Genomic DNA, 26,031 nt, shown 5'->3' with positions numbered 1-26,031 from the left:
CACTGCACCTGGCCATATTTCACTTTTATATACTGTTGATAAGGTAGGACAATCTCTAGCAAAATACTTTTTTAATTTTAAAACAAGCATTTGTTCACTGTCAGGAGTTCATTATTCTGCATTGTAAGAAAATGCAATCCTGTGCCTTGTTATTACCTATAGATGCAGGATTCACTTTTTGTACTCCCCCTTTTCTTCCAAAGAAAGATGTTTAAGGGAAAGAACATATAGAAATAGCAATATGTCTTATAGAATATTTCAGGTGTCTATGAAGGACTTCAAAGTCACCATAGAAAATAATAATATAGTGCCATAAGAGCATAGACTTTGAAATTCCCAAATAGGGAAATGTCTGTATGTCTTGGAGTCTCAGTTTACAAATCTGAAAAAATAAAAAACAAATGAAAAATATTTCAGATCAAAAAAATAATTTCAGATGATGTGGGAAGGGCTAATGCATATCCCAATGCAAAGACCATAGTTGATAATAAATACATTGGTCAATATATTTTCATATAACTTCATGTGAGTGTCTATTTTAGTTTACAGAACTATATACATAATGGGAAAAATTTGTTTTTATTATAATAACAGTTGGTACTGTTTTCTGACACCTATCTTTTTGTAAAGATAAAGTAAGTAAAAAGAGTGTTCTAGGTGTCTTTAATAAATAATTGATGTTATTACATAATTTAATATATGCAAAATAAATAGGTAGGTTTTGGAGTGTAATAATAAATGCCACCCACTTTAATAGCAATATCATTGAATCTTTCTGTGAACTTAATAGCTAAAAACGCAAGTTTTAGATAAATAGTAAAACTCTTTGAAATACACTTGAAGAAATATGGGGATAGGATAGTGTGGGTGAGAGAGCTCTTATTTATGAATTTATCTTACAGGAACATTGCAGATATAGACAGATGTAGACAAAGATTCATTTAAAAGTGTTTATTGCTGTATTATTGTTTACAATTCACAAATTGAACATAATTAAACAAGAAAAAAGGTATAATTTTTGGAAGAATAGTACAGAGCAAATACAAATTACATTTTTGAAAACTACTAACGCTGAAAAATACTCAAATAATAATGTTAATTGACTAAAACCAAGAAACATTATTATCTACATTATTATACTATTTTAAATACATTTATATACAAAACAGATTGAAGGAACCCATCAAATATTCATTGCAGGATGTGGGTAATTTACATTTTAATTCTTCATTACTTTCAGTGTTTTTTTAAATTTTTATGATGAACATTATTTGTATAAATAGAAATGTGAATAATTATAGTTGAAAGAATAAAGGTAATGAAATAATTTTATGCTACACACATCTTTACACAATAGCATTCCCAACTTCTGCCAGGTAGAGAGTAAAATATCAAAACAAAGCAAAACAAAAAACACTTATGATTTAAAAATTAGTTGCTCTCATTTTTCTTTAGCTATGGAAGGTATTTTTTCCCATAGGAAATGAAAATAAATAGTATCTTTTTTATTTTTTGAAAAAATTTACCACTACTTTGGAACTTTGACTTTAATTCTCTGAGGATTCTCTGAGAAGAGTAAATATTTTGTGAAAAAAATTTACCACTACTTTGGAACTTTGACTTTAATTCTCTAGAAGAGTATTGTATTAAAAATATTTTATTTACACATCACGTGATCACGGTTAAAATGTAAAGAATTTCAATTTGAAAAGTAATTTTAAAATCCTATTAATTTTTTGAAGTATTGACTGTTTGTGGCTTCATATACTTCTTAAAGAACTAAAATGGAAGTAGAAAAAGGAACTAGTACCTCTGGCTATTTTTAAAGCAGAGTCACCTCTCAAAACTTCTGTGTCAAAGTTGTGGATTTTATCTACTGCATATTTTCAATTAAACTCAGAAACAATTGAAAAGTCAGGGCAGATGGTACTCTTTAATGTAATTTATTTGACAATGCATATGTTTTCACATGTGTAAAGTTTCCTTTCCCTAAGGTACTGCCTAGGAGTGGCTGGGTGAGGGAGATCTGTACAGTAATTTTGACTGATGTTTTATGGATATGTTTTATATTCAAGACACAGTCTGACCTATTAACCATCTAGTCTGTGAATTACTTGACAGTGTTATGCATTCAAATTTAAAATATGGCAGATCCATTATGTCACCTCTTTTCTTATTTATCTCAGTGAGATGTATAGCTCTTAAAATTATATATTTTATTCCTACCATTTCTCCCACCTTCCCAATTTATCCCTACTCATATTTAAATGTGTGTAATTTAAAGGAGTGTTCTGATATTTATCCAAATCTATATTTTACTTGGTAAAAAGTTAACACACTTTGCATCATTTCACTTATTTAATCTTTTCATATAAGGCTGACAGCCCCAAATTCTATATAGAAGGCATTGCTCTTCAGTCACACCTCATATATCTGGCATTATTGGGAAATGAGGTTTCCACATGATTGAATTTTCCAGATAATTCAGCTGAGTTTGGCGTGCTTTTGTTGAGTGCCTACCATGTGGCAAGCACAGAGGACATAAGGCCGAGTAAATAAGGCCTCAAAAACTCATAGCCTGGAGCCCAGGGACTGTGGTGGGGCTGCCACACACAGATTTTAATAACTATAATACAAATGTGCTAAGAACGATGATGTAAATATGCACTAAGTGTTGTGGAAATAGAAATGAAGAGAAAGTTAATTTTTTACTTGGAAGAGTAAGGGACCTTAGGGAAAGCCTCTGAGAGAAGTTCACTTTTGAGTTGAACTTTTCAAGAAGAGTAGGAATTTCTACAGGCAAAACAACAAATAGGGAAAGAATAGGGAGAGGGAGGGAGGGAGGAAGGGGGGCGAAGAGAAAGAGAGAGAGAGAGAGAGAGAACGAACAGAGGTGTATCCCAGAAGAAATGTTCCTAAGCACTAAAATGTTTAAGTGTATAATGAATGAATTAAATTAATACAATAAAATGATCAATGCCAGTGTTACTACTAATAAGAATAGCAGCCAGCACTTATGCATTTAATGGACACTCACCATGTGTCTGGCACTGTGCTAAGTGCTTTACTTGAATTAATTTTTTCACAGATATATATATTTATGTATTCCCTAAGGAAAATGTGCTATGTAAAATCAACCTTTTTTTAATGCTCTGCTGTGAATATAAATTTCTGTACTCCATTGTGAAAACATTTTAAGCTAGCCTGCTCGATGTCATTAGCCACCTTCAGTACTTGGATATATTTAGTTAAGCTGTCATCATTCCAGTTCACAGTCAGCTTCATATTTACATCATCTCCCCCCGCCTCCTTCTTCTCTAAGATTTGTGATTCTTCTGTGGACATACTTCAGAAGGTACTCTGACATTTTCCACTCAGGAAGATTTGCTGGGTTCTTGAGAGCAGCGTGCCAGAGCAGGACACTCAGATGGGAGATGATGTTGTCTCTAAAGTGTCTAGAACGGTACTCAAGCATAGCTTGAGTATCTTCAGTGTGCAGGGATCATGCTCTATTTTAGAGGTTCTTACCTGGGGTGATTTTGGTCCCTAGGAGACATTTAGCAATGTATGGAAACACTTTTTTTGTCATCCACAATTGGTAGGGGACAGGTATGTGTGTGTATTGTTACTAGTATTTAGTGAGTAGATATGCTGGGGTAGTAATGTGGATAGGAATGCTGCTAAACCTTCTAAAATGGACAGGACAGCTCCTCTACCTCACAAAGAGTGGTTCGATCCAAAATGTCCTTAGTACCAAGGTTGAGAAATCTTGCTCCATTTGGAGATTTAAGATATAAACCTAAAGTGGAAATAGTTTGTGCCATAAACTAATATATCAGTGAATTTTGCTTTGACTATGTAATATTTTGGATCATAAGATTCATAAGATGAAAGAGCTCTTAGGAGTTTGTACTGGGTACATTGCTCATTCACTGCATAAAAAACGGTTGGACTGTCTGTGTAATAGTCTCATGTCTTTTTTGCTTGTTGAATGAGGGGACCTCCTGGGTGTATACCTGGTAGCACATGTTTAAATTTCTCTGCAGGGGAAAAACAGGGGATGATGTAATGCCAGGAAATCTGCTAAATATTAAAAATGTCTTGGTAATTAAAAAAAATTCTGCTCAGTGAAAAGTGATTGAATTTTCTTAGTGACAATCCAACTTTTTTTTTTTCATTTCTGCCATGCTTTTCATTCAGTTGCATCTAATATTACTATTTTACCAGTTTTCATCTGTACCTTTTAAATGCAGCATGGAATCAGATATTCTAAAAAGTAATGATTAGCAGCATGGAATCAGATATTCTGAAAATTAATGATTAGTAAGATTTATATAATTGTATAATTCCACATTTATTTTGGGGGAAAAAAGCGATTTACCATTTGAAAACATCAGACCCAATTCAAATTCTAGTCCATATAAGCTAAAAGCTGCTCATGAGAGAACCTTTGAACCTTTATATAAACTCTAGAATTTACCATTAATTTGTAGTCTCTTGAATAATGTGATGGTATTTATGACAAATACCCAGAGAGAGACGTATGCTTTCTCTTTGGGTGGCCATCATTATATTTTTACTGGACTTAATAAGCTATTCAAGGAAAAAAGGAAATGGAAGGAAGTGAAATAGTTATAATAATAGAAGCTCTGGGAAAAGTGGAGATGTCACTGTGATGAAAATAAAGTAGTGTGGCATCCTTTCCTCTAAAATTTGTCTGTGTAGCTTCTAGATAATTTCTTAAAGCTTTTCTGGACCAGGTATAAGTGCTTCATGATTAGATAGTAGAGTGGCTATCCTATTGGTTTCTCCTTTTTTTTCTTCTTTGTGTATTAAAAAAAACATGTGGTTATCCTCTTGGTTAAGGATAACCTTAACCTTTTTCTCTCTCTCTCTCCATATATATATATGGATATAATATATGCATGCATACACACATATACATATATTCAAGTAATTGAAACCACAACCAGGGTTAATATTTCTTTTCTTATCTCTTCTTTTTGATTATATAAATGATTTTCCTTCTTTTTGATAAGTTTTGAACCCATTTTTTTCTCCAACAGAACTGAGGGGTGAAGTTCTTTTTATGGATTATGTATTAAAAATGTTCCTAAAGTTACAGAAAATGAATAAATTTCTATTTCCAAAGTTTATAAGTACAGGTTGTTAAATAACTTTTACATTAGTAATTGTACAAATCACTTCTGACTATAATGAGTTGGATGCAAATATTTTGTTAAGAAAGTAGCAATTACAGTAATTTGTATATCATTTTTATTTGTGTATTCTTTTATCCTTGCAATAGATTTATGAGGTAGAAATTAATTTTCATTTAGAGAATATTCATTTAATCTTCTTTTAATCTTCATTTAAAGAAGAAGAAAGATTGCTTTAGAAAGGTGACTTTAAAGAACATAATTATTTTTTTCTAATATTAAGCAAAGCCTGAGTATAGCAAGTCAGTGTTGAAATTAAGCAGGCACCAATTCCATCTGTGATCACAGTTCCTGGATTCATGAAGGTACATGGATAGTGTGGCTCTTTAAAGTATCTGTGGGGCGGGTCAAGATGGTTGACTAGAAGCAGTAGCCATAGGAGGCTCCCACTGAGAAGAATGATAATAGCGTGCGAATCCTACACCAGCAACTGAGGTATCCAGGTTCTGTCATCAGAACCAACTAGGCAGCTGGCATGACCCATGGAGAGGAAGGAAGAGAAATGTGGTGCAATGGTCCACCTGAGGGCCTCATGGAGCAGAGGGGCTGCCGCCCCCCAGCCAAGGGAGGCGGTGAGTGAGCGTGCTATCCAGCCTGGGAAAACATGCTTTTTCCATGGAACTGTGCAACCCACAGATTGGAAGATCCCACGCGTGAACCCACGCCACCAGTGCCTAGGGTCCCAACCATGGAACTGCGCGGGTTGTCAACAGTCAGTAAGCTAGAATCCACTTAAGCCTGCTGAGCTCACGGAGGGAAGAGTGACCAGAACCACAGCTGAGGCTGACTGCTGTCTAAGCCATTTGAACTCCTTGGGGGAGGGTGAGAGCCAACACCGGGACGGATAACTGCCTAACACATTAACCTACCAGGGCAGGAGAAGGGCAGCAGCCATGTCTATAGCTCCAGGTTGTGTTTTTCCTTGGCTGGACCCAGGGAGGCTGGATGGCTTGGTCCCAAGAAGTATCCCTCATAGCCCAACATATTGGCTGTGACATACTGCGGACAGAGTGCCTCTTCAGGCCTCACCTTGACCCATCCCTCCTCACTGGGCAGGGCCTTCCTGCAGGAGCTTCTAAAACTCCAACCAGGTGCTCAGGGACAGAACTCTGATCTCCCTGGGCCTGAGCCCCTAGTGGGAGGGGTTGTCACAGTCTCCGAAGACCAGCTGACTTAGTCTTTCCTCCTGCTAGTTCTGAGGAAACCAGGCAGCCCAGATGAGTGGGTCCCCTGCAGCGAAGTACACCTCCTCCATCAAGGGACAGTCAAAGTGCTTTGTTAAACTGGTCCTGTTCCCTGTGCCACCCAACTGGGTGAAACCCTCCAACAGGGATCGTCAGACACCCTATACAGGAGTGTTCCTACTGGCATCATATCGGTGCCCCTTGAGGTCAGAAGTTCCAGAAGAAGGAGCAGGCACCCATCTTTGCTATTTTCTAGCCTCCTTGAGTGACATCTCCAGTGGGTGATGGAGTGAACCAGATAAATAGGGCCTGAAGTGAACTCCCAGCAAACCACAGCAGCCCCACAGAAGAGGGACCTGACCGTTACAAGAAAAACAAATGAACAGAAAGCTACAATAGCATCAACAACAAAAAAAGTCCCCACAAGAACCCCATCAAAAGGTTAGAAGCCTCAAATATCGATACTAGACAAATTCATGAAGATGAGAAATAAGCAACCAAAAATCACTGAAAACCCAAAGGGCAGAGTGCCTCTTCACCTCCAAATGATTGCAGTGCCTTTCCAGCAAGGGTGCAGAACTGGACGGAGGATGAGATGGACAAATTGACGGAAGTAGGCTTCAGAAGAAGGTGGCTAGTAACAAACACCACTGAGCTAAAGGAGCATGTTGTAACCCAATGCAAAGAGGTTAAGAACCTTGATAAAAGGTTACAGGAGCTGCTAACTAGAATAACCAGTTTAGAGAGAAACCTAAAGGACCTGATGGAACTAAAAAACACAGCACAAGAACTTCATGAAGCACATACAAGTATCGTTAGACAAATTAACCAAGCGAAAGGAAGGATATCAGAGTTCAAAGACCATATTGCTGAAATAAGGCATGCAAACAAGATTAGAGAAAAAAGAATGAAAATGAATGAACAAAACCTCTGAGAAATAGGGGACTATGTAAAAAGACCAAACCTAGGACTGATTGGAGTACCTGAAAGAGATGGGGAGAATGGAACCAAGTTGGAAAACACACTTCAGGATATTATCCAGAACTTCCTCAACCTAGCAAGACAGGCCAACATTCAAATTCAGGAAATACAGAGACCACCACTAAGATACACCATGAAAAGATCGACCCCAAGACATAATAATCAGAATTGCCAAGGTTGAAATGGAGGAATAAATGGTAAGGACAGCCAGAGAAAGGCCAGGTAACCTAAAAAGGGAAGCCCATCAGACTAACAGTGAACCTTTCAGTAGAAACCCTACAACCTAGAAGAGAGTGGGGGCCAATATTCAACATTCTTAAAGAAAATAATTTTCAACCCAGAATTTCATGTCAAACCAAACTAAGCTTCATAAGTCAGGGGACAAGCAAATGCTGAGGCATTTCATCATCACCAGGCCTGCCTCATGAAGGAAGCACTAAATATGGAAAGGAGAAACTGGTACTGGCTACTGCAAAAACAATCCAAAATATAAAGACCAATGACACTATGAAGAAACTGCATCAACTAGTGTGCAAAATAACCAGATAGCATCATGATGGCAGTATCAAATTCACACATAACAATATTAACCTTAAATGTAAATGGTTTAAATGCCCCAATTAAAAGACACAGACTGGCAAATTGGATAAAGAGTCAAGACCCATTGGTGTGCTATATTCAGGAGACCCATCTTATGTGCGAAGACACACATAAGCTCAAAATAAAGGGATGGAGGAAAATTTACCAAGCAAATGGAAAGGAAAAAAAATGCAAGGATTGCAAACCTAGTCTCTGACAAAACAGATTTTGAACCAACAAAGATAAAAAAAGACAAAGGATGGTATTACATAATGGTAAAGGAATCAATTCAACAAGAAGAGTTAACTATCCTAAATATATATACACCCAATACAGGAGCATTTCAATTTATAAAACAAGTTCTTAGAGACCTACAAAGAGACTTAGACTCCCACACAATAATAGTGACCCCACTGTCAATATTAGGCAGATCAGCAAGTCAGAAAATTAACAAGGATATTCAGAACTTAAACTCAGCTCTGGATCAAGTGGACCAAATAGACATTTACAGAACTCTCCACACCAAGTCAACAGAATATACATTCTTCTCAGTGCCACACGGCACTTATTCTAAAATCAACCACATAGTTGGAAGTAAAACACTCCTCAGCAGCAAATGCAAAAAAAAAACTGAAATCATAAACAATCTCTCAGAACACAGTGCAATCAAATTAGAACTCAGGATTAAGAAACTCACTCAAAACCACACAACTACATGGAAATTGAACAACCTTCTCCTGAATGTCTCCTAGGTAAATAATGAAATTAAGGCAGAATTCAAGAAATTCCTTGAAATCATTGAGAAAAAAACAGACAATGTACCAGAATCTTGGGGAACACAGCTGAAGCAGTGTTGAGAGAAATTTATAGCACTGAATGCCTATGTCAGAAAGCTAGAAAGATCTCACACTGACACCCTAATATCAAATTTAAAAGAGCTAGAGAAGCAAGAGCAAACAAATCCAAAAAACTAGCAGAATACAAAAAGTAACTAAGATCAGAGCAGAAATGAAGGAGAGGGAGACACGAAAAACCCTTCAAAAAATCAATGAATCCAGGATCTGGTTTATTCAAAAAATTAACAAACTAGATAGACAATTAGCTAGACAAAGAAGAAAAAAGAGGACTCAAATAGACACAATAAAAAATGATAAAGAGGATATCACCACTGGACCACAGAAATACAAACCACCATCAGAAAATACTATAAACACCTCTATGCAAATAAACTGTAAAATCTAGAAGAAATGGATAAATTCCTAGACACATACACCCTCCCAAGACTTAACCAGGAAGAAGTCGAATCCTTGAATAGACCAATAGCAAGTTCTGAAATTGAGCCAGTGATAAATAGCCTACCAACCAAAAAATAAATAAATAAATAAATAAATAAATACAAATAAACAGGACCTGATGTATTCACAGCCAAATTCTACCAGAGGTACAAAGAGGAGCTGGTACCATTCCTTTAGATACTATTTCAAACAATTAATAAGGAAGGACTCCTCCCTAACTCATTTTATGAGGCCAGCATCATCCTGATACCAAAACCTGCCAGAGACACAACAAAAAAGAAAACTTCAGGCCAATATCCCTGATGAACATCGATGTGAAAATCCTCAATAAAATACTGGCAAACCGAATCCAGCAGCACATCAAAAAGCTTATCCACCACGATCAAGTTGGCTTCATCCCTGGGATGCAAGGCTGGTTCAGCATACACAAATCAATAAATGTAATCCATCACATAAACAGAACCAATGACAAAAATCACATGGGCATCTCAATAGATGCAGGCCTTTGATAAAGTTCAACATCCCTTCATGTTAAAAACTCTCAATAAACTAGGTATCGATGAAAAATATCTGAAAATAATAAGAGCTATTTATGACAAACCCACAGACAATATCATACTGAAAGGGCAAAAGCTGGAAGCATTCCCTTTAAAAACCGACACAAGACAAGGATGCCCCCTATCACCACTCCTATTCAACATAGTATTGGAAGTTCTGGCCAGGGCAATCAGTCAAGAGAAAGAAATAAAGGGTATTCAAATAGGAAGAGAGGAAGTGAAATTGTCTCTGTTAGCAGATGGCATGATTCTACATTTAGAAAACCCATCGTCTCAGCCCCCAAACTCCTTAAGCTGATAAGCAGCTTCCGCAAAGTCTCAGAATAGAAAATCAATGTGCAAAAATCAAATCACAAGCATTTCTATACACCAACAATAGACAAGCAGAGAGCCAAATCATGAATGAACTCCCATTCACAATTGCTACAAATAGAGCAAAATACCTAGGAATACAACTGACAAGGGTTGTGAAGGACCTCTTCAAGCAAAACTACAAATCACTACTCAAGGAAATAAGACAGAACACACCAAACAAATGGAAAAACATTCTATTCTTGTGGATAGGAAGAATCAGTATCATGAAAATGGCCATACTGCCCAAAGTAACTTATAGATTCGGTGCTATTCCCATCAAACTACCATTGACATTCTTCACGGAATTAGAAAAACCTACTTTAAATTTCATATGGAATCAAAAAGGAGCCTGTATAGCCAAGCAAAAAAACAAAGCTGGATGCATCATGCTACCTAACTTCAAACTATACATCAAGGATACAGTAACCAAAACAGCATGGTACTGGTACCAAAACAGACAGATAGACCAATGAAACAGAACAGAGATCTCAGAAATAACACCACACATTTACAACCATCTGATCATCAACAAACTGTACAAAAACAAGCAATGGGGAAAGGATTCCCTATTTAATAAATAGTGTTGGGAAAACTGGCTAGCCATATGCAGAAAGTTGAAACTGGACCCCTTCCTTACACCTTATACAAACATTAACTCAAGATGGACTAAAGACTTAAATGTAAAACCCTAAAAACCTAGGCATCGTAAAAATCGTAAAAATCCTAGAAGAAAACCTAGGCAACACCATTCAGGACATAGGTGTGGGCAAATACTTTATGATGAAAATGCCAAAAGCAATTGCAACAGAAGCCAAAATTAATAAATGGGATCTAATTAAACTAGAGAGCTTCTGCACAGCAAAAGAAACTACCATCAGAGTTAACAGACAACCTACAGAAGAGGGGAAATGTTTGTATTCTACTCATCTGACGACGGTCTGATACCCAGAATCTACAAGGAACTTAAACAAGTTTACAAGAAAAAAAAACCATCAAAAAGTGGGCAAAGGATATGAATAGACACTTGTCAAAAGAAGATATTTATGCAGCCAACAAACATATGAAAAAAAGCTCAACATCACTGATGGTTAGAGAAATGCAAATCAAAACCACGATGAGCTACCATCTCACACAAGTCAGAATGGTGATTATTAAAAAGTCAAGAAACAATAGATGCTGGTAAGGATGTGAAGAAATAGGAACACTTTTACACTGTTGGTGGGAATGTAAATTAGTTCAACCATTGTGGAAGACAATGTGGCGATTCCTCAAGGATCTAGAACCAGGTATACCACCTGACCCTGCAATCCCATTACTGGATATATACCCAAGGGACTATAAGTCATTCTACTATAAAGCAAAGACATGGAACTAACCCAAATGCCCATCAGTGATAGACTGGTTAAATAAAATGTGCTACATACACACCATGGAATACTATACAGTCATGAAAAGGAATGAGATCATGTCCTTTGCAGGGACATGGATGGATCTGGTCAAGGGAAGGGAGAGCATAAGAACAAATAGCTAATCATGTGGGGCTTAAAACTATGATGACGCGTTGATAGGTGCAGCAAACTACCATGGCACATGTATACCTATGTAACAAACCTATATGTTATACACTTGTATCCCAGAACATAAAGTAAAATAAATAAATAAATAAAATCAAGTATCTGTGAGTCTTACAGCTTATTGGCACATGATACCAATGAGAAATGTTCAATTATATTTTTAAACAAGCAAATACTTTTGTCATGTGTCTATAATATAGTACTCTTGATAAAAGAGATTTCAGCAAAAGATGAATGGGCATCCCACCCCAGTGCATATTAGTTTACAATGACTCTTGCTAAGAGGCGATTTCATTTATAATGAAAGTTTGCATTTGGACTTTAAGGATAATGTTGTAGAAAGGTAAATACGCATTTGCTGATTCCAGAAGATTTTCTGCACTGTCTACATACATCTCTTCTTACATTGAAATAGTGTGAGATATTCTATCTTCCACATACAAACTTAAATGCATCCTATAAGTAGCCTCATGATTCTCACATTAAAAATTCCTTTACATGACTGTTTGCACCTATTCCCCCAAATTCCACGCTAATTATCCTATCCACATCATAACCATATTCACAGATATAAAACTTTACTTTTAATTCCTTCTCTTTCTCGTATTTAATTCACCCCTCAATGCACTGTAATTTGATTTTCATAACTCCACTCAACTAGTCATCTACCAACAGCCTCTCCTTACCAGATCTTATGGATACTTTGTCTTTCTTCTTATTCTCCTCAGTATTTGATATTGTTGAACATTCCCTATTTAATATGTGAAATATCCTAACCAGGGGAATATATTAGTTTCCTAGAATTGCCATAACAGATGACTGAAAATTATGATGGCTTAATACAACAGGAAGTTGTTTTCTTACAGTTCTGAAGGCTAGGTTTCTCAAATCAAGGTATTGGTAAGGCCATGCACCCTCCAAAACCTCTAGAGGATGATGCTTCCTTGCCTTTTTCAGCTTCTGGTAGCCCCAGAAGTTCCTTGGTTGTGTGAAGATACTGTAAATCCAATCTCCTCCTCTATCTTCATATGGCCCTCTTCCTTCTGTGTTTCTCTATCTTTGTGTCTCTCTTCTTCTTATAAGGAGATTGTATTGCAATATGGCTTACCTCATATTAACTTTGATTACATTTGTAAGAGATATTTCCAAGTAAGATCACATTGACAAGTATGAGGGACTAGTACTTCAACATATGTTTTTGAAAGACACAATTTAAGCCATAACAGGGAGTAAGCTAGATAGTGATTGATAAGATAAATAAAATCATTGTGAGTCATAAGGAATAAGAGATTTATTATAGGGATTTGACTTTCTGGAATCATGGGACCTGGTTAAATAGTTCATGTAAGGCTGTTGCTTCTCCATCTTGTGATGGGTCTAAAGTTTGCTTCCCATAGGCAGCTGGGAAGAAAAACAGATACAGAATTGGAGAGAACAAGGAAAACTAGAACTTTCCAGGATGTGCTGGAGTCCCAGAGACAAATTGGAACCCATGTCTTTCTCATGCCTTTGGAGTTCTAACTTTAATGATGTGCGTGACCTGCAGGGGAGATTAGTATGCTTCACCATGAATTCCACAAACTCCTTTGCTTAGGATGTAGAGAAGCTGAAGGAGGTGATCTTGCAGAAGGAATTGTGGGCCAGAATTTGGAGCAGCTGATGGAGCTGTTATTCAGTGGAAGCTAAAAGAGCCCAGGTGCTCCCATCAGTAAGGTGAGCTAGCAGATCAGTGACAATGTATGCGAGCAGCAGAAAAGCCTGGCAGTTTACCAATTATCCAATCATAAACTTGGGTGCTGCTTTCGTTCCACTACCCAACTCCTGTTCAGATTTCTCTGATGGCTACCTTCAAAGCAGCCCCAAGCAAATTCCTGAGGGAATTCTGGGATTTGTCACCTCTATTTAGGTAATATGACAATGTACATAGCCACAACAGTCCACCCTTGTCAATTTGGCACTAATATACATCTTTTATAACCATTCATAACTTCCTTTTTTTTTTTTTTGAGGCGGGGATTCGCTCTTGTCACATAGGCTGGATTGCAACGGCGCGATCTCAGTTCACTGCAACCTCTGCCTCCTGGGTTCAAGCGATTCTCCTGCCTCAGCCTCCCAAGTAGCTGGGATTACAGGTGCCTGCCACTATCCCCAGCTAATTTTTGCATTTTTAGTGGAGACAGGGTTTTGCCATGTTAGCCAGGCCGGTCTTGAACTCCTGACCTCGGGTAATCGACTCACCTCGGCCTCCCAAAATGCTGGGATTACAGGCGTGAGCCACTGCACCCAGCACCATTCATAACTTATAAAAAATGTAATAGCAAAGTAATTCTGCCTTTTAATCCATCTTTGGATGTTGTTCATTCCTTTTCTAGCTGAGCCATGCTCCCCCTTTGAAGTATCGTAACTTCAATACTGAAATATGTGATTAGCTACTATCAACACTACTTAGATGGGAGGTAGATAGGGAAGAAAAGGGAAAAAAAAGAATTGTTTGATATATATTAGGTAGGTGCAAAAGTACTTGTGGTTTTTGCTGTTAAAAGTACTGGCAAAGATACACATATATTTAATACAAAAAACAAATATATTAATTTCAAAATAAGGAAGAAATACCATAATATTACAATACTCATTTCTGCAGCTCGTCAATGGTTGCAGTTAGTATTTATAATTTCCTTCTTTTACTATGCAATCAATTTTCTGTTTATTTTGACAAGCACCATGACTGGTCACTTTTCCTTACCTAGTAGGTAAATCACACATTTATTGTTGAAGTGTCTGGGCCATTAGCAATAATGCCTGCAATGAACCGTGATTTTCCATTGACTTTTGTCATATGACAAGGGAGTACTAAGTGATGTTCCAGGTGATCTCTTGTACTCAATGCATACTCCTCATTACCCATATTGTGGTAGTAGTAGTCCAATTTCCCTTTGATATTTAGAATAATTAATTCACATGGTATAGTAACCTCTTACTGGCTTCTTGATTCACTGGCATGAGGAGTCAAAGTGGCCAGGTAACTGTTTCAAGTTCCAGTTTAATAGAACCATTGCTACAGACCCTAGAGTTAGCATTGTACCATTGGGAACTAAGAGCTCTGGACCAACATAGCCCAATGTCTTGGGAGTCAGAAGCACAGATTTTGCTAGTTGAATCATGTACAGTGAGTTGAGAGGAACCACTTCTATTTCCACCTATGAGACATCCGGCTATGAGAGAAACAGTCATCCTAGCTATATTAGTTACTGATTTAGATCATATAAAGCTTCCCTGAAGGATATCAGTTCATTCTTGTAAAATATTGGTACTCCACTGGTGGCATAACTGAGTCTTCCAAAGACCATCCTTTTGATGGGCAGCATGGGAAGACTGGTGACTTCCATAAGCGTGAGCCCATTTTTTTTTTTTTAATCAGAAGTGATGCAATATGGAATTCCATGAATAAGTGAATAAGGCATTCTGGAAGTTCATGTGTGTTAATTTTGGGGAGAAGCATCATGGACAAAGCAGATTCATGTCCAGAGCACCCTTTCCAGAGACAACAAAGTAGTGCCCTTCCAGTACTGAAGTAAGTGTTCCAGTGTAATTAGCCAAGCGCAAAGTGGAGATTTATCACCCTGGGAAATGCTTCTGAAAGGATTTATGGTAGAGATTTGACCTTAGGCATTCCTAGAGCTAACCAGTCTATTTAAGTCTGTTGCTCTGCCTCTGAAGCTGGGCTTAGGGTTCACAGGTCAGAGAGTCAGAAAGGAAAGATGCACTGCGGGAAACAAGGACAAAACAGAACCTGTGAAGATAATCTGGAACCCATGAGGACAAGGTGGAACCTACCTCCAGGTCTCCAACTTCAATAATGCAGTTGACTTTCTAGCCACCAAGGCCTTCCTTTTAGAAGTGGATGCCTTGCCCTAGATTCAGAGGAACTAAATAAGGAATATTAGTGGGATCTGAAGGAGCTGTACACCCAACACCAGTAAGATGAACCAGCAGATCTCCACAGTATGTCTAAGTTGCAGTAACACTTGATCACACAGTAGTCTTCTAAGTATAAATATGGCTATTGCTTCACTGCCACCTTCTAAATGTTACCCAAATTTCCTTTGTAGCCAACCCTAATCCCAAACCATACACTGTAGTTCCAGCTTAGTTGAATTGATATAATATAAAACCACCACGGAGTGTGAAAATATATTAAATTGAAAAAGTGAATAAATGAATTAATAGATAGATGGATTTGTGAAATGACAGCCAAAGTCACTTCTTAGCTGTTTCTACCCATCTTATTTTAGACTTGGCTCAGATCAGTCTTTCAGTGGTCCAGTCCATATATCAATGCTTTTCTTCAAGATAAGGAAAGCAAGTGAGTTATGGTTTGGGAGTAAAGGGAGCTAATATTTTGTAAGAGAAAGTGTTCTGAAAGTGGAAAACCAGGTTCTGGTTCCCCTATTGGCTAAGTGAACATGGAAAATTATTTGATTTCTCTTTAAATTTCATTATGAAAAAATAGTTTGGCTAAGTAATTTCTATCTTACTCAGTTCTAATATTCTGTGATTTATTTTGGTTACTTTCAGAGTTAAAATCCCAGATGCACTGATTTCACATCAAACATTCTTGGTCAATTTTTTTTTCTGTGCTCCATTTATTCAGCTGACTAGAAAATAGAGGACGTTAACATTTCCAATACTACATGCCTGGTGTGCTACTAGGCCTGTTCACATCCCTTATATGTCTAATTATAAGGAGAACACATTATCATGATATGATATAAAATGATATTCCCTTTACTCAAGTAAAATCAAACAAATTATAGGAAGAAGTAGAATGTTTATACACTTGAATTTTTGTGTAAACCTAGGTAGATAATGAATACACTTAGACAAGACTATAATAGTTTAATATTTTGCATACATATTTTAATTCACGTTATATGAAATTATTAATATAGTATTCCTTGTTTCACTCTCAAAACATATATGATGACTTTTTCTTCAAACTTGTCTCATGCATCTTCGACATTATGTCTTTATCACTAGAATCATATTTTTAATCATATATCACAGTGTTAATAAGTATGTCATCTGCAGCTTCATCTATGTTGTTTGAAAAGTAGAATTTTTTTGTGTATTTGTATATGATAATGTCATTGGAAATACTATGCTATCAAAAGTGCAGGAATCCACAGGGTGTGTATGTGTGTGTGTGTGTGTGTGTGTTTGTTGTTCTTTGCTTTTTAGCATTTATTTAACTGGATAAATGTTACATCCACAATGCAGTCTCTGACTCTATTCTTATGTAAGGAAAGGGTACTTTGCTTTGTAAAGTGCTTTCTAAAGTGCTTTTTAAAAAGGTGAAGTTTCACTGTGGGGAGGTGTGTGCAAACCTACCCCAAAGTCCCAGGAATCTGACAGGCTGAAGAGAGAGGCTGACAAAACCAGTTTCCTTGGAAGAAATATTTAATAGGGACTTAGAAACAGAAGCCATGTCTGTGTCTTGGGCAGCAGCAAGTTGAGATGGTGGATTCCTACACCATTACCCCCAGAACTTGGGCTTATGTATCACAGGGGAGAAGGGATGGTTCAGAAGTGAACTGTAGGACAATTGAAGCATGATATCATAAAGGTTGTTTGACCTAAAGGCAGAATTTGTGGTAAGTACCTGCTCTTACACAAGGAAAATAGATAAACAGAAAATATTAGAAGCCTTCCCAGAACAGAAGTTAATCAGAAGCCAATAGAGTGGATTAGCTTTCAAGATGGAGTTGCTTTGGCCTCCACAGGTAAACTTGTAAAGACAGTCAATAGTTGAATTTTTGAAACAACACTCCCAGAAATACTTTCTAATTTTTTTATGCCTTTTTTACCTCCTCCGTCTCCTTTTCTCCTCCTTCTGCTCCTCTCTTTTTCTTCTCCCCCCTTCTTGTAAATACCAAATTAACACTGATTGAGGTCATTTGAAGGTAATGTGCTTCCCTAAATAATACTTTCCCAAACCTCACAGGTCAAAATGCAGCAAAATTTAGAGACATTTGTATTATGGCAGACCCTATAAAAGATTGCAGATTTAAGTGTAAAAGATTTAAGATTATGGCAGACTCTATAAAAGATTGCAGATTTAAGTATAATTTACCTCTTAACCAGACAGATATTCAAAGTATTGGACTCTGTCTTGATTAAACCTTTTCAGGCAGGGATTATCATACCATTTTTAATATACAGGGAAACTGAGGCTGAGGAATTCCTTAATTGTTCAAGATCTGTCTGATCTCCAAATCTTTATAGCACTACATTGGTATTGATAAAAAGATGATAAATATTAATATTTCTTAGCCACATAGCTTCAATTTTCTCATTCCACCAATTAGCATTTTCGGTTGAGTTATGCTAATGGTAGTAACTTAAATTCTGCTGAATTTTGGTTCCTGCTGCTTAGTCTTTAGTGTAGTGTCCTTCCGGTATTTTAAGATTCTCAAGGTATGTTTGCAAAACTCTTTCTTCTTTCACTAAAATAAAAGGCACTCATGCAAGTAAATATACATAAACACACCAATAGCCCATGTTTAACTAGACATGTTTAAACTTCTGGTCATGATGAGTCAGACCTGCTCAAATGTATTTGTATTGACTATAAATGTATGTATATATTATACATTATTCACTTTTGAGTAGCTAAACTTAATATTCCTAAATATTTCATATCTGATAAGTTTATCTGATACTACAAATCTAACTTTATCTGTTAAACATGACTTTGTGTTTAACAATGACATGACTTTATTAACTATATAGGAAGTTATTATACTGATCTATATCATACTCAAGATAAACGATGAAATTTTACCTGAAAAAGAAAAATGCAAATTATAGTCATGATGATTTCTATTAATATAAATTTACTTTCACATATTTGTTTTTGAAAACCTCTCAATCTTGGTAAGTGCTATGTTGTCAATACAGACAGACTGTTCACCTCCAGGAATATTTACATCCCTGCCTTAAAACCCACTTTATTAGTGTTATGTATTAGTATTAGTGTTATGGGTTGAATTGTGCCCTCTCCCCCATATGCTGAAATCCTAGCCTCCAGTAACTCAGCATATGACCTTATTTGGACATAGGGTCTTTGCAAAGGCAGTTGACCTAAAGTGAGGTCAGTAGAATGAATCCTAACCCAATATGACTGGTTTCCTTATGAAAAGAGGAAATTTAGACACAAAGACATGCATAGAAGGAAAGATGATGAGAAGGGATACAAGGGATGATGAGAAGACAACAATCTATGAGCCAAGGAGAGAGCCTGGAATAGATCTTTTCCTCCGGTTTCAGAAAGAACCGACCGTGCTGACACCTTGATTTTGGAATTCTAGCCTCCAGAAATGGGAGAAAATCAATTGCAAACTCTAGCCTGGTATTTTGTTATAACAGCCTTAGAAAACAATCACAAACACCATTCTGAAATATTTGCTTATGTACATTCATGTAAATGGGCTTTTTCTTTGCTACAATGTAGGCTTTAATTTTAAGTATTGCAACTGCACCTTAAAGGATTTATGGAATTATTTTTGCTACAAATAAATATGTTTTTTCTATATACATGTATTCTGTCTATTGCTCTGTTCTTAAATGCATTACTATTTAAAATGTTCTTTTATTGGATGTTGTAAGAAGCTCTTTAAAAAAGTCAAGTAAAACTGGTGAGGCAGGCAACTTTAACAAGTTTATTTTATACTGTTCATGGGAAATACTTAGGATATTTTACTATTCCCGGCAGTATAAGTGCCATATTTTAGTGGAGAAATTTTATACTTCAAAAGAAATCCCCTCTAACATTCTACAGAATGGGGTTAGGGGGAACTTGTTTTCAAGAAACTGCTATGAAAGGGGCTGTATGAGTAAAAATTACAGAATTATTACTGCTGTGTTTATTAGTCATAGTCTTGATTCTTGTCAAGCATATTCTGTTGTCTATAGGTAATGCAGAAGAGCTTCGTATATGTAAAGGAGAAATTAAAGAAATTGTCAGTCACAAGTAAAATAGTTTTGACCATTAATGGAAAACTGCATTTATGAAATCAATTGAACTTTCATAACTTTTCAGAGGTGAACTAGAAATATGTGACTCTTTTTAGACCATACCACTTCATCTTGCTAGATTTACTTTCCAATTAATTTGCAATTTGCATCACTGAAATTTAGATATTTAGGACATACGTGATGCTTTTTCTAAATATATACATTAAAACTGGAACTGTTTCCTTCATAGACATGCTGGAAAGTTTTGGGATTTGAACATGGAGAGTTTGGGGAATTTTTTCTTTTCCTGAAGAGATAGCACAACTTAAAAATAATAGAAAATATCATTGAAATGACCACCAAAAGAAATTTGTTAATTTTGTTTCTGAAAATTTACCTCCTTGTTCTTTTTTGTTTTCAATGTTTTTATTAATATCATACCAAGGGATGACATTATGAGCCTTGCAGAATTGATTAGGACATGTTTGCCATACTTCAAATGAAAGCAGACCTGAAATCAGTGTAGCACTCAAGTATTTCCCAAGGTACAGGGTGACTGCTCCTGTTTAAGAAGTGAACAGTGTAAATGAGTTAATTCCAAGATTAAGGTCTCAGAGATATTTACCAAATATCTCAAAACTTTAAGATAATTCTTATTTTCTTATCTGCTTATTTGGAGGATTTTTCAATTTAGGAGGAAGAGGAAGAATTTAACTGACATGCTATCACACTGGGACTATAAAGGGTTGTACACATTCTAGTGAGAACTAAAGGAATCATTTTATTGCTTTGTACGACATGCTTGTCACATATCTGCAGTATCTAAAACTGAGTCCTATATGAAAAAAGTGTTTCAGACCTTCCTTTGGTAAACACTATGACTGTAATTGTGAAAAAATGATAAAACATTAGATTATTTAGATGATTTCATTATCATATTACATTTACTTGAATTTCTCTAGATTAATAGAAAAAAAGTACAAATCTAGTTAGGAAACAAAGATGTAGTTTCTAAGATACTGACACTTTTTTAACTTCATTTTTGTTAAAACAATTCAATTTTAATTTTAGAGTATTTTTCTTTAAAAAGTATGATTTATTAAAAATGTATTTTCACATTTTGTAAGCCACCCTTAAAGTGACTTTTATGATGTATGTGTTTTCACATTTTGTAAGCCACCCTTAAAGTGACTTCTATGATGATACAGACAGAAAATGCAGTAAAATAGTATTTAACGTGGCTTATTATGAATAGCTCTGTTGTTTTCTATATAAATAATATGCTCTTAAATAGATTCAATACAATATCAAAGGTCATAAAATGCATAAGGGTGTTATTTCTACTCTACCTTGAGGGAGATACAGTTTTTTACAGTTAACCTATTTGAGCCTGAATTTTATCAATACGAAGGAGCTGTTGTAAAGATTAAATGTCACAAATAGATAATTTTAGCTCAGAGACTGCCTGTAGTAAGAGAATAATAAATTATTCATTATAATTCAACAAATGTTTATACATTTGTAAATATAGTGCTAAAATTAAGATTCAAAAATACAAGTATAAATGTTAATAACAGTAACACTGTGCAGATTATTCTAAAGTACATAAGTTCATATTCATAGCCATTACTGTCCCAAGGGGACTTAAGCTTGCAGAAGATATTAACAAAAGTTCTCATAGATTGTACCATTCAACTCATGGGATTTATCCCTTAAACCAGTGGTGCACTCTGTAATCCTATCTTGGTGTTTGGTATCCATAAAATAATTATATAATAAAAATAGAAAAACTATTAGAAAACTCTTTCTAAAACAGATGATTACATTATATCCTGCCTGTGTTCCATTCATTTCAGAATTCACATTCATACAAACTGGAACAGCTACTTTCATTTGTCTCTATTCAGTTTAATCCTTTGTTTTGAGGACTACTTACAGATGGTGGTTACCAGGAACACTGATGACCAGAGATCAAATTAAGAGCACTAAGTCAGTTTATAAAGGCCAGTGAAAAGCAGGAAAATGGAAATTACTTTCAGATAGAGATTACTAATCTGTATCAGGTTTGGTTGGGAGCCTAGTAACAAAGGGTTTTGTGTCTTATTACTCATCATTTGAGTCACTTGTTCTACTTGTTCTTTAACTCGTGTTATTTTACAGACTGCTTTTGTAATGTTTTCACTTAAGTCTAGGAAATAGTGATCTTCATTTAAACCTTTAACTTTTTTTGTTGTTCTTTTTCTTTTTAGGGATGCAGATCTGTTCTTGTTAGACACAAGAAAGGCCCAAGCTTTAGATGTGGGTTGGCTTGTCTTTGATATCACTGTGACCAGCAATCATTGGGTGATTAATCCACAGAACAATTTGGGCTTACAGCTCTGTGCAGAAACAGGGGATGGTAAGCACTGAATTTTATATATTTTTTGTGAAGCTTGTTTGACACATTGAGTGTTATTGTTTTTTATGTGATGTAACCAATATATGTTTTATATTTATGATGTCCAAGACAGCACATTCCATAGCGTAGTACAAAACTATATTAGTTAATCAATTTAGAACACATCTATCCAGTACATTTATTGTCAGGCTCTGGGGTGGGAGGTAAAGAAGATGTAGGTACTGCTACTGCTCTCCAGGGATTTTTAGTCTAGTGTTGAAGACCTGTATATGTAAGTTAAGTAGCACTACTCTAATAAAACAATACCAAAAGAAAGATATATATAAAGTGATATTGATCTTTATCTTGATTGTAGTGGTGGTTACACAACTATGTAATTTGTAAAAATTTATAGAACTGTACATCAAATAAGAATAAATATTACTATATGCAAATTGTGTCTTAAAGCTTGACTAAAACAAGGATAAACATGTATCAAAAGAGACACTAGGGAAGTAAAGGAGCTACCAATCATACGAAGTGGGAGATGGGGATGGAATGAGTCACAAAAAACTGCAGAAAAATAATACCAAGTTAGTTCCTTACCTATTGCAATGTTTGATCAAAGACTACTGCTCCAGAATTACCTGTGGAAGAGTCTGTAGGAAATCTTCACTTTTGAGAAGGTCCAGAAGTAATTCTTATGCTCACAAGTGTTTATTGGGCACCTACTATATGCTGTGCACTTGTCGAGATTCTGGAGATATAAAAGTGAGCCAATGCAGATGGCTTTATGAGACTTGCATTTGAGTGATGTACGAGTTAGTAATAACACAATAGTATTACTGAATGCATATCACAGCACACTGAGGAGTTCAATGGATCTGTGAACATAGGATGGTGACTAGATTTGGGCTATAATCTGAAATACAAAGATATGATTGGGGAGAAGTTGGGGGGCAGGCAATTCAGACACATGGAACAGAATTTGCAGACTGTGGCGAAGGTGACACTGGCATATTTGCTCAGAAGACTCAGAAAGCCTAGGCCAATATATTCAGAACTTTGTTGCCCTTTGATCACGCAAAGTTCAAACACTCTAAACCCAAATCTAGCCTTGCAGGTCATTTAAAATTATATTTGTCATGATAGGAGGATAATACATAATTTAATAGTGTCCTATCTTTAAATACTTAATGTTTAATTTTAAATATTTATAAAAAACATCATGGTGATCTACATTGAGCTGTTATTCTCTACCCCAAAAATGTTATCAACAGGGACAGGGAGGATAATTTTTAAAAAGATCATTAATAAGAGAACGTATCGTATTTAAAGTTCACTGCTTCTAGTTGTCACAGAATCAGGCAAGAAAAACATTAGGCCTACAGTCTGCCTCCCTCATTTTTCCTTGCTGTGTTACACAAAAGCCTTGTTTAATAAACCATGGAGGTAAGTAAAAGTTGTGCCTGTCTTGGACCTTTTTCAAGTAGATTTGTTGCTATAAATACTGAAGACTTCATTATGGCGTTGTTTTACCTGCAGCCAGTTTCACACCTATGGGTAATACCATGGCCGATGCTGTGATTGCAAAGATTATGTATATGGAATGAAGTTCATACACAAATGGAATATATTAAAGGGTTAGTCTAGTGAATGTGTTATGGGTCTCAAATCTTGATCTAGAAAAAGAAAGTTCTTACTGAAAGTGTCATAGGCAAAGTTTCAGACCTTTCCTCTGCTGTCAAATCCAGATTTTTCCGTAGCTTTTAATTACAATGGCTGAATTTTCATAAACAATTCAAATATTTTGGATTATAGGTTGGAGTCCAATTATGGCTTTAAGGATTATCATTAAAGGATCCTCAGAGTTCAAGCATTATAAATGTAGACTGAGTAAAGCATAAATTTAAATAATCTTCTAAGAATTCTGAGTGTTAAACTACTGTACATTTTTGGTCAGAAATGTGACTGGGAAATTGGCAGTGGGGAGGTAAGCCATCGTTCCTTCCCTGGTATGTGGCCCTAACAAGAAAAATGAAATTAGTGGTATGTGCTTCTCCCACTCTCCTCTTTGGAGATATGCTTGAAATGTCTAACTAAACAAATCAAGAAATCTATGAAATATGATCAGCCTGTTTCCTTTTAATTTCCATCTTCCCTCATGCCCCATATGGATTTTCTGAAGTTTCTCTTTTTTATTTTTTTTGTTACCCCCACTCTTACATTGTATTGGTTCTCTCTTTTACTATTTCCATTATTTAATGTTGTTTTCAGTTTATCTTTTTCTCTTTGAGAACTAGTCTGTATTTTGACTTTCCCTTTCTCTCTGATTAATTTTCTCTTATATTGCACGGGTAATTTGACTTTAAATTACTAGTGTGTTAGTTTTTAGCCTAGAGTAAACTAATGTTTTACTCCTTTAAAAGGTTTCCAAATTCTATATTTAAGAGTTAGGTTTGAGATATACAGCCTTTTGTTGTTGCTTTTCTTTATCTCTCTGATATTGTCTAACTTGCAGAATTTTCAGATGGTTAAACATGCTAGGCTAGCTGGCTTTTTGCTTTTAGGCAATACTTAACACAAATTTTAACCAGAAGTGGAGCAGATAGGGCCTTGGGAAAGTAACTGATTCTCCTGGCACCTTAGTTTTATTAACTGCAACCTCATGGAGAATATACATGTGACATTTCCTTGTAAATATGAATAACCAGATGCTTCAGCTTATTACAGCTTCACTCATTACCATGGCTGGTGTTCTCAATGTTACGTTGCTTCAGAGCAGACAGACCATCTTTTATTTTCAATAATATATTCCGAATGTTTTCTTCTAAGCAAAAGGAGTTGAAAATCATGAAAGGATGATACTCAGGATAGTCTGCTTTCAAATTCATTTGTAAACTGTTATTCATTTATCCATTTGTCCAACATACAATTATTGAGTATCTGTGCATGCAAGGCAGCAGGTTACAAATCATATCACCTAAGAGACAGATATAGGTAGCTAATTTTAGAAAGAACAAAGTGCCCTAATACTGAAAAATAGTGATACAACAAAGACACCATGGGAAAGCAGAACATACATGGCTAAAGACACCTGGGATGGAGCCAAAGGAGCTATGGTAGAGGTGGCCTTGAAACTGGGTCAGCAGTTAGGATCCTAAGAAATACAGACGAAGAGGAAGGGAAGTCATGGAAGTATGGGGAGCGATGGTGAGGACAGGATAATTCATTCCTGGATGAAGAAACAGTAAGTAGATGCACACCATGTCAAAATGGCATGGTATATTCTGGAAAAATTTAACAGTCCAGGATTGGCTAGAACAACTTTCATGTATAAAATGTAATTGCAGATGCTATTAGGCAAGTGATCTGTAAACAAATCATGTAAGAATATGAAATCTAAATTAAATGTAATATCCTCTTGTAGCTTGATCGTGAGGCATAAAAAAGAACTAAACTTATTACTTTAATCAATCACAGTAACACCACCGTGATTACAGGTTTGAATGGATGTCAGTTTCATGAGGTCATGGGACATGTATCACTCATTCGCACTTGTACTCTCAGTGCGTGGCACAAGAGTGGCAGGTCGTATGTATTGAAGATGTCTTGAATGGTAATTGTGTGAGTTCGTAATTAAAAGGCTCTTGTAGTTCATTTGCCACTGAACATGTTCCTTTTAAGAAAACATTCCAAACTAAGTTTTGGATGATTAGTAACTAAACCAGTTTAATGCAACATAGGAGCAGAATTTTGTAGAGCAAACCACTACAGAAGTTAAATAGTTTAAATCATAAGGAAAGGAAAGTCAGTAATGTGTATTATTAAATTTTGTTTAGCCTGCCCCTGTGAAAAAAAATACCAAAAAGGTCTAAATATATTTTGAGAATCAAAA

At 35.9% G+C, this 26,031-nt stretch overlaps 1 protein-coding gene across 3 annotated transcripts in view; it reads left to right on the top strand.

Annotated features, from left to right (window-relative positions):
- BMP5 (bone morphogenetic protein 5) overlaps positions 1–26,031 on the top strand; it is a 135,322-nt gene that overhangs the window by 70,191 nt on the left and 39,100 nt on the right. For all 3 annotated transcript variants that reach the window (XM_012002051.1, XM_012002052.1, XM_012002050.1), the window contains one exon: positions 22,006–22,154. In XM_012002051.1, the coding sequence (XP_011857441.1) occupies positions 22,006–22,154 (149 nt within the window). The remainder of the gene's footprint in view (positions 1–22,005; positions 22,155–26,031) is intronic.

Source organism: Mandrillus leucophaeus, unplaced genomic scaffold, assembly GCF_000951045.1.
Source record: "Mandrillus leucophaeus isolate KB7577 unplaced genomic scaffold, Mleu.le_1.0 Scaffold676, whole genome shotgun sequence".
NCBI lineage: Eukaryota > Metazoa > Chordata > Mammalia > Primates > Cercopithecidae > Mandrillus > Mandrillus leucophaeus.
This window is presented reverse-complemented; position numbering and strand designations above follow the sequence as displayed.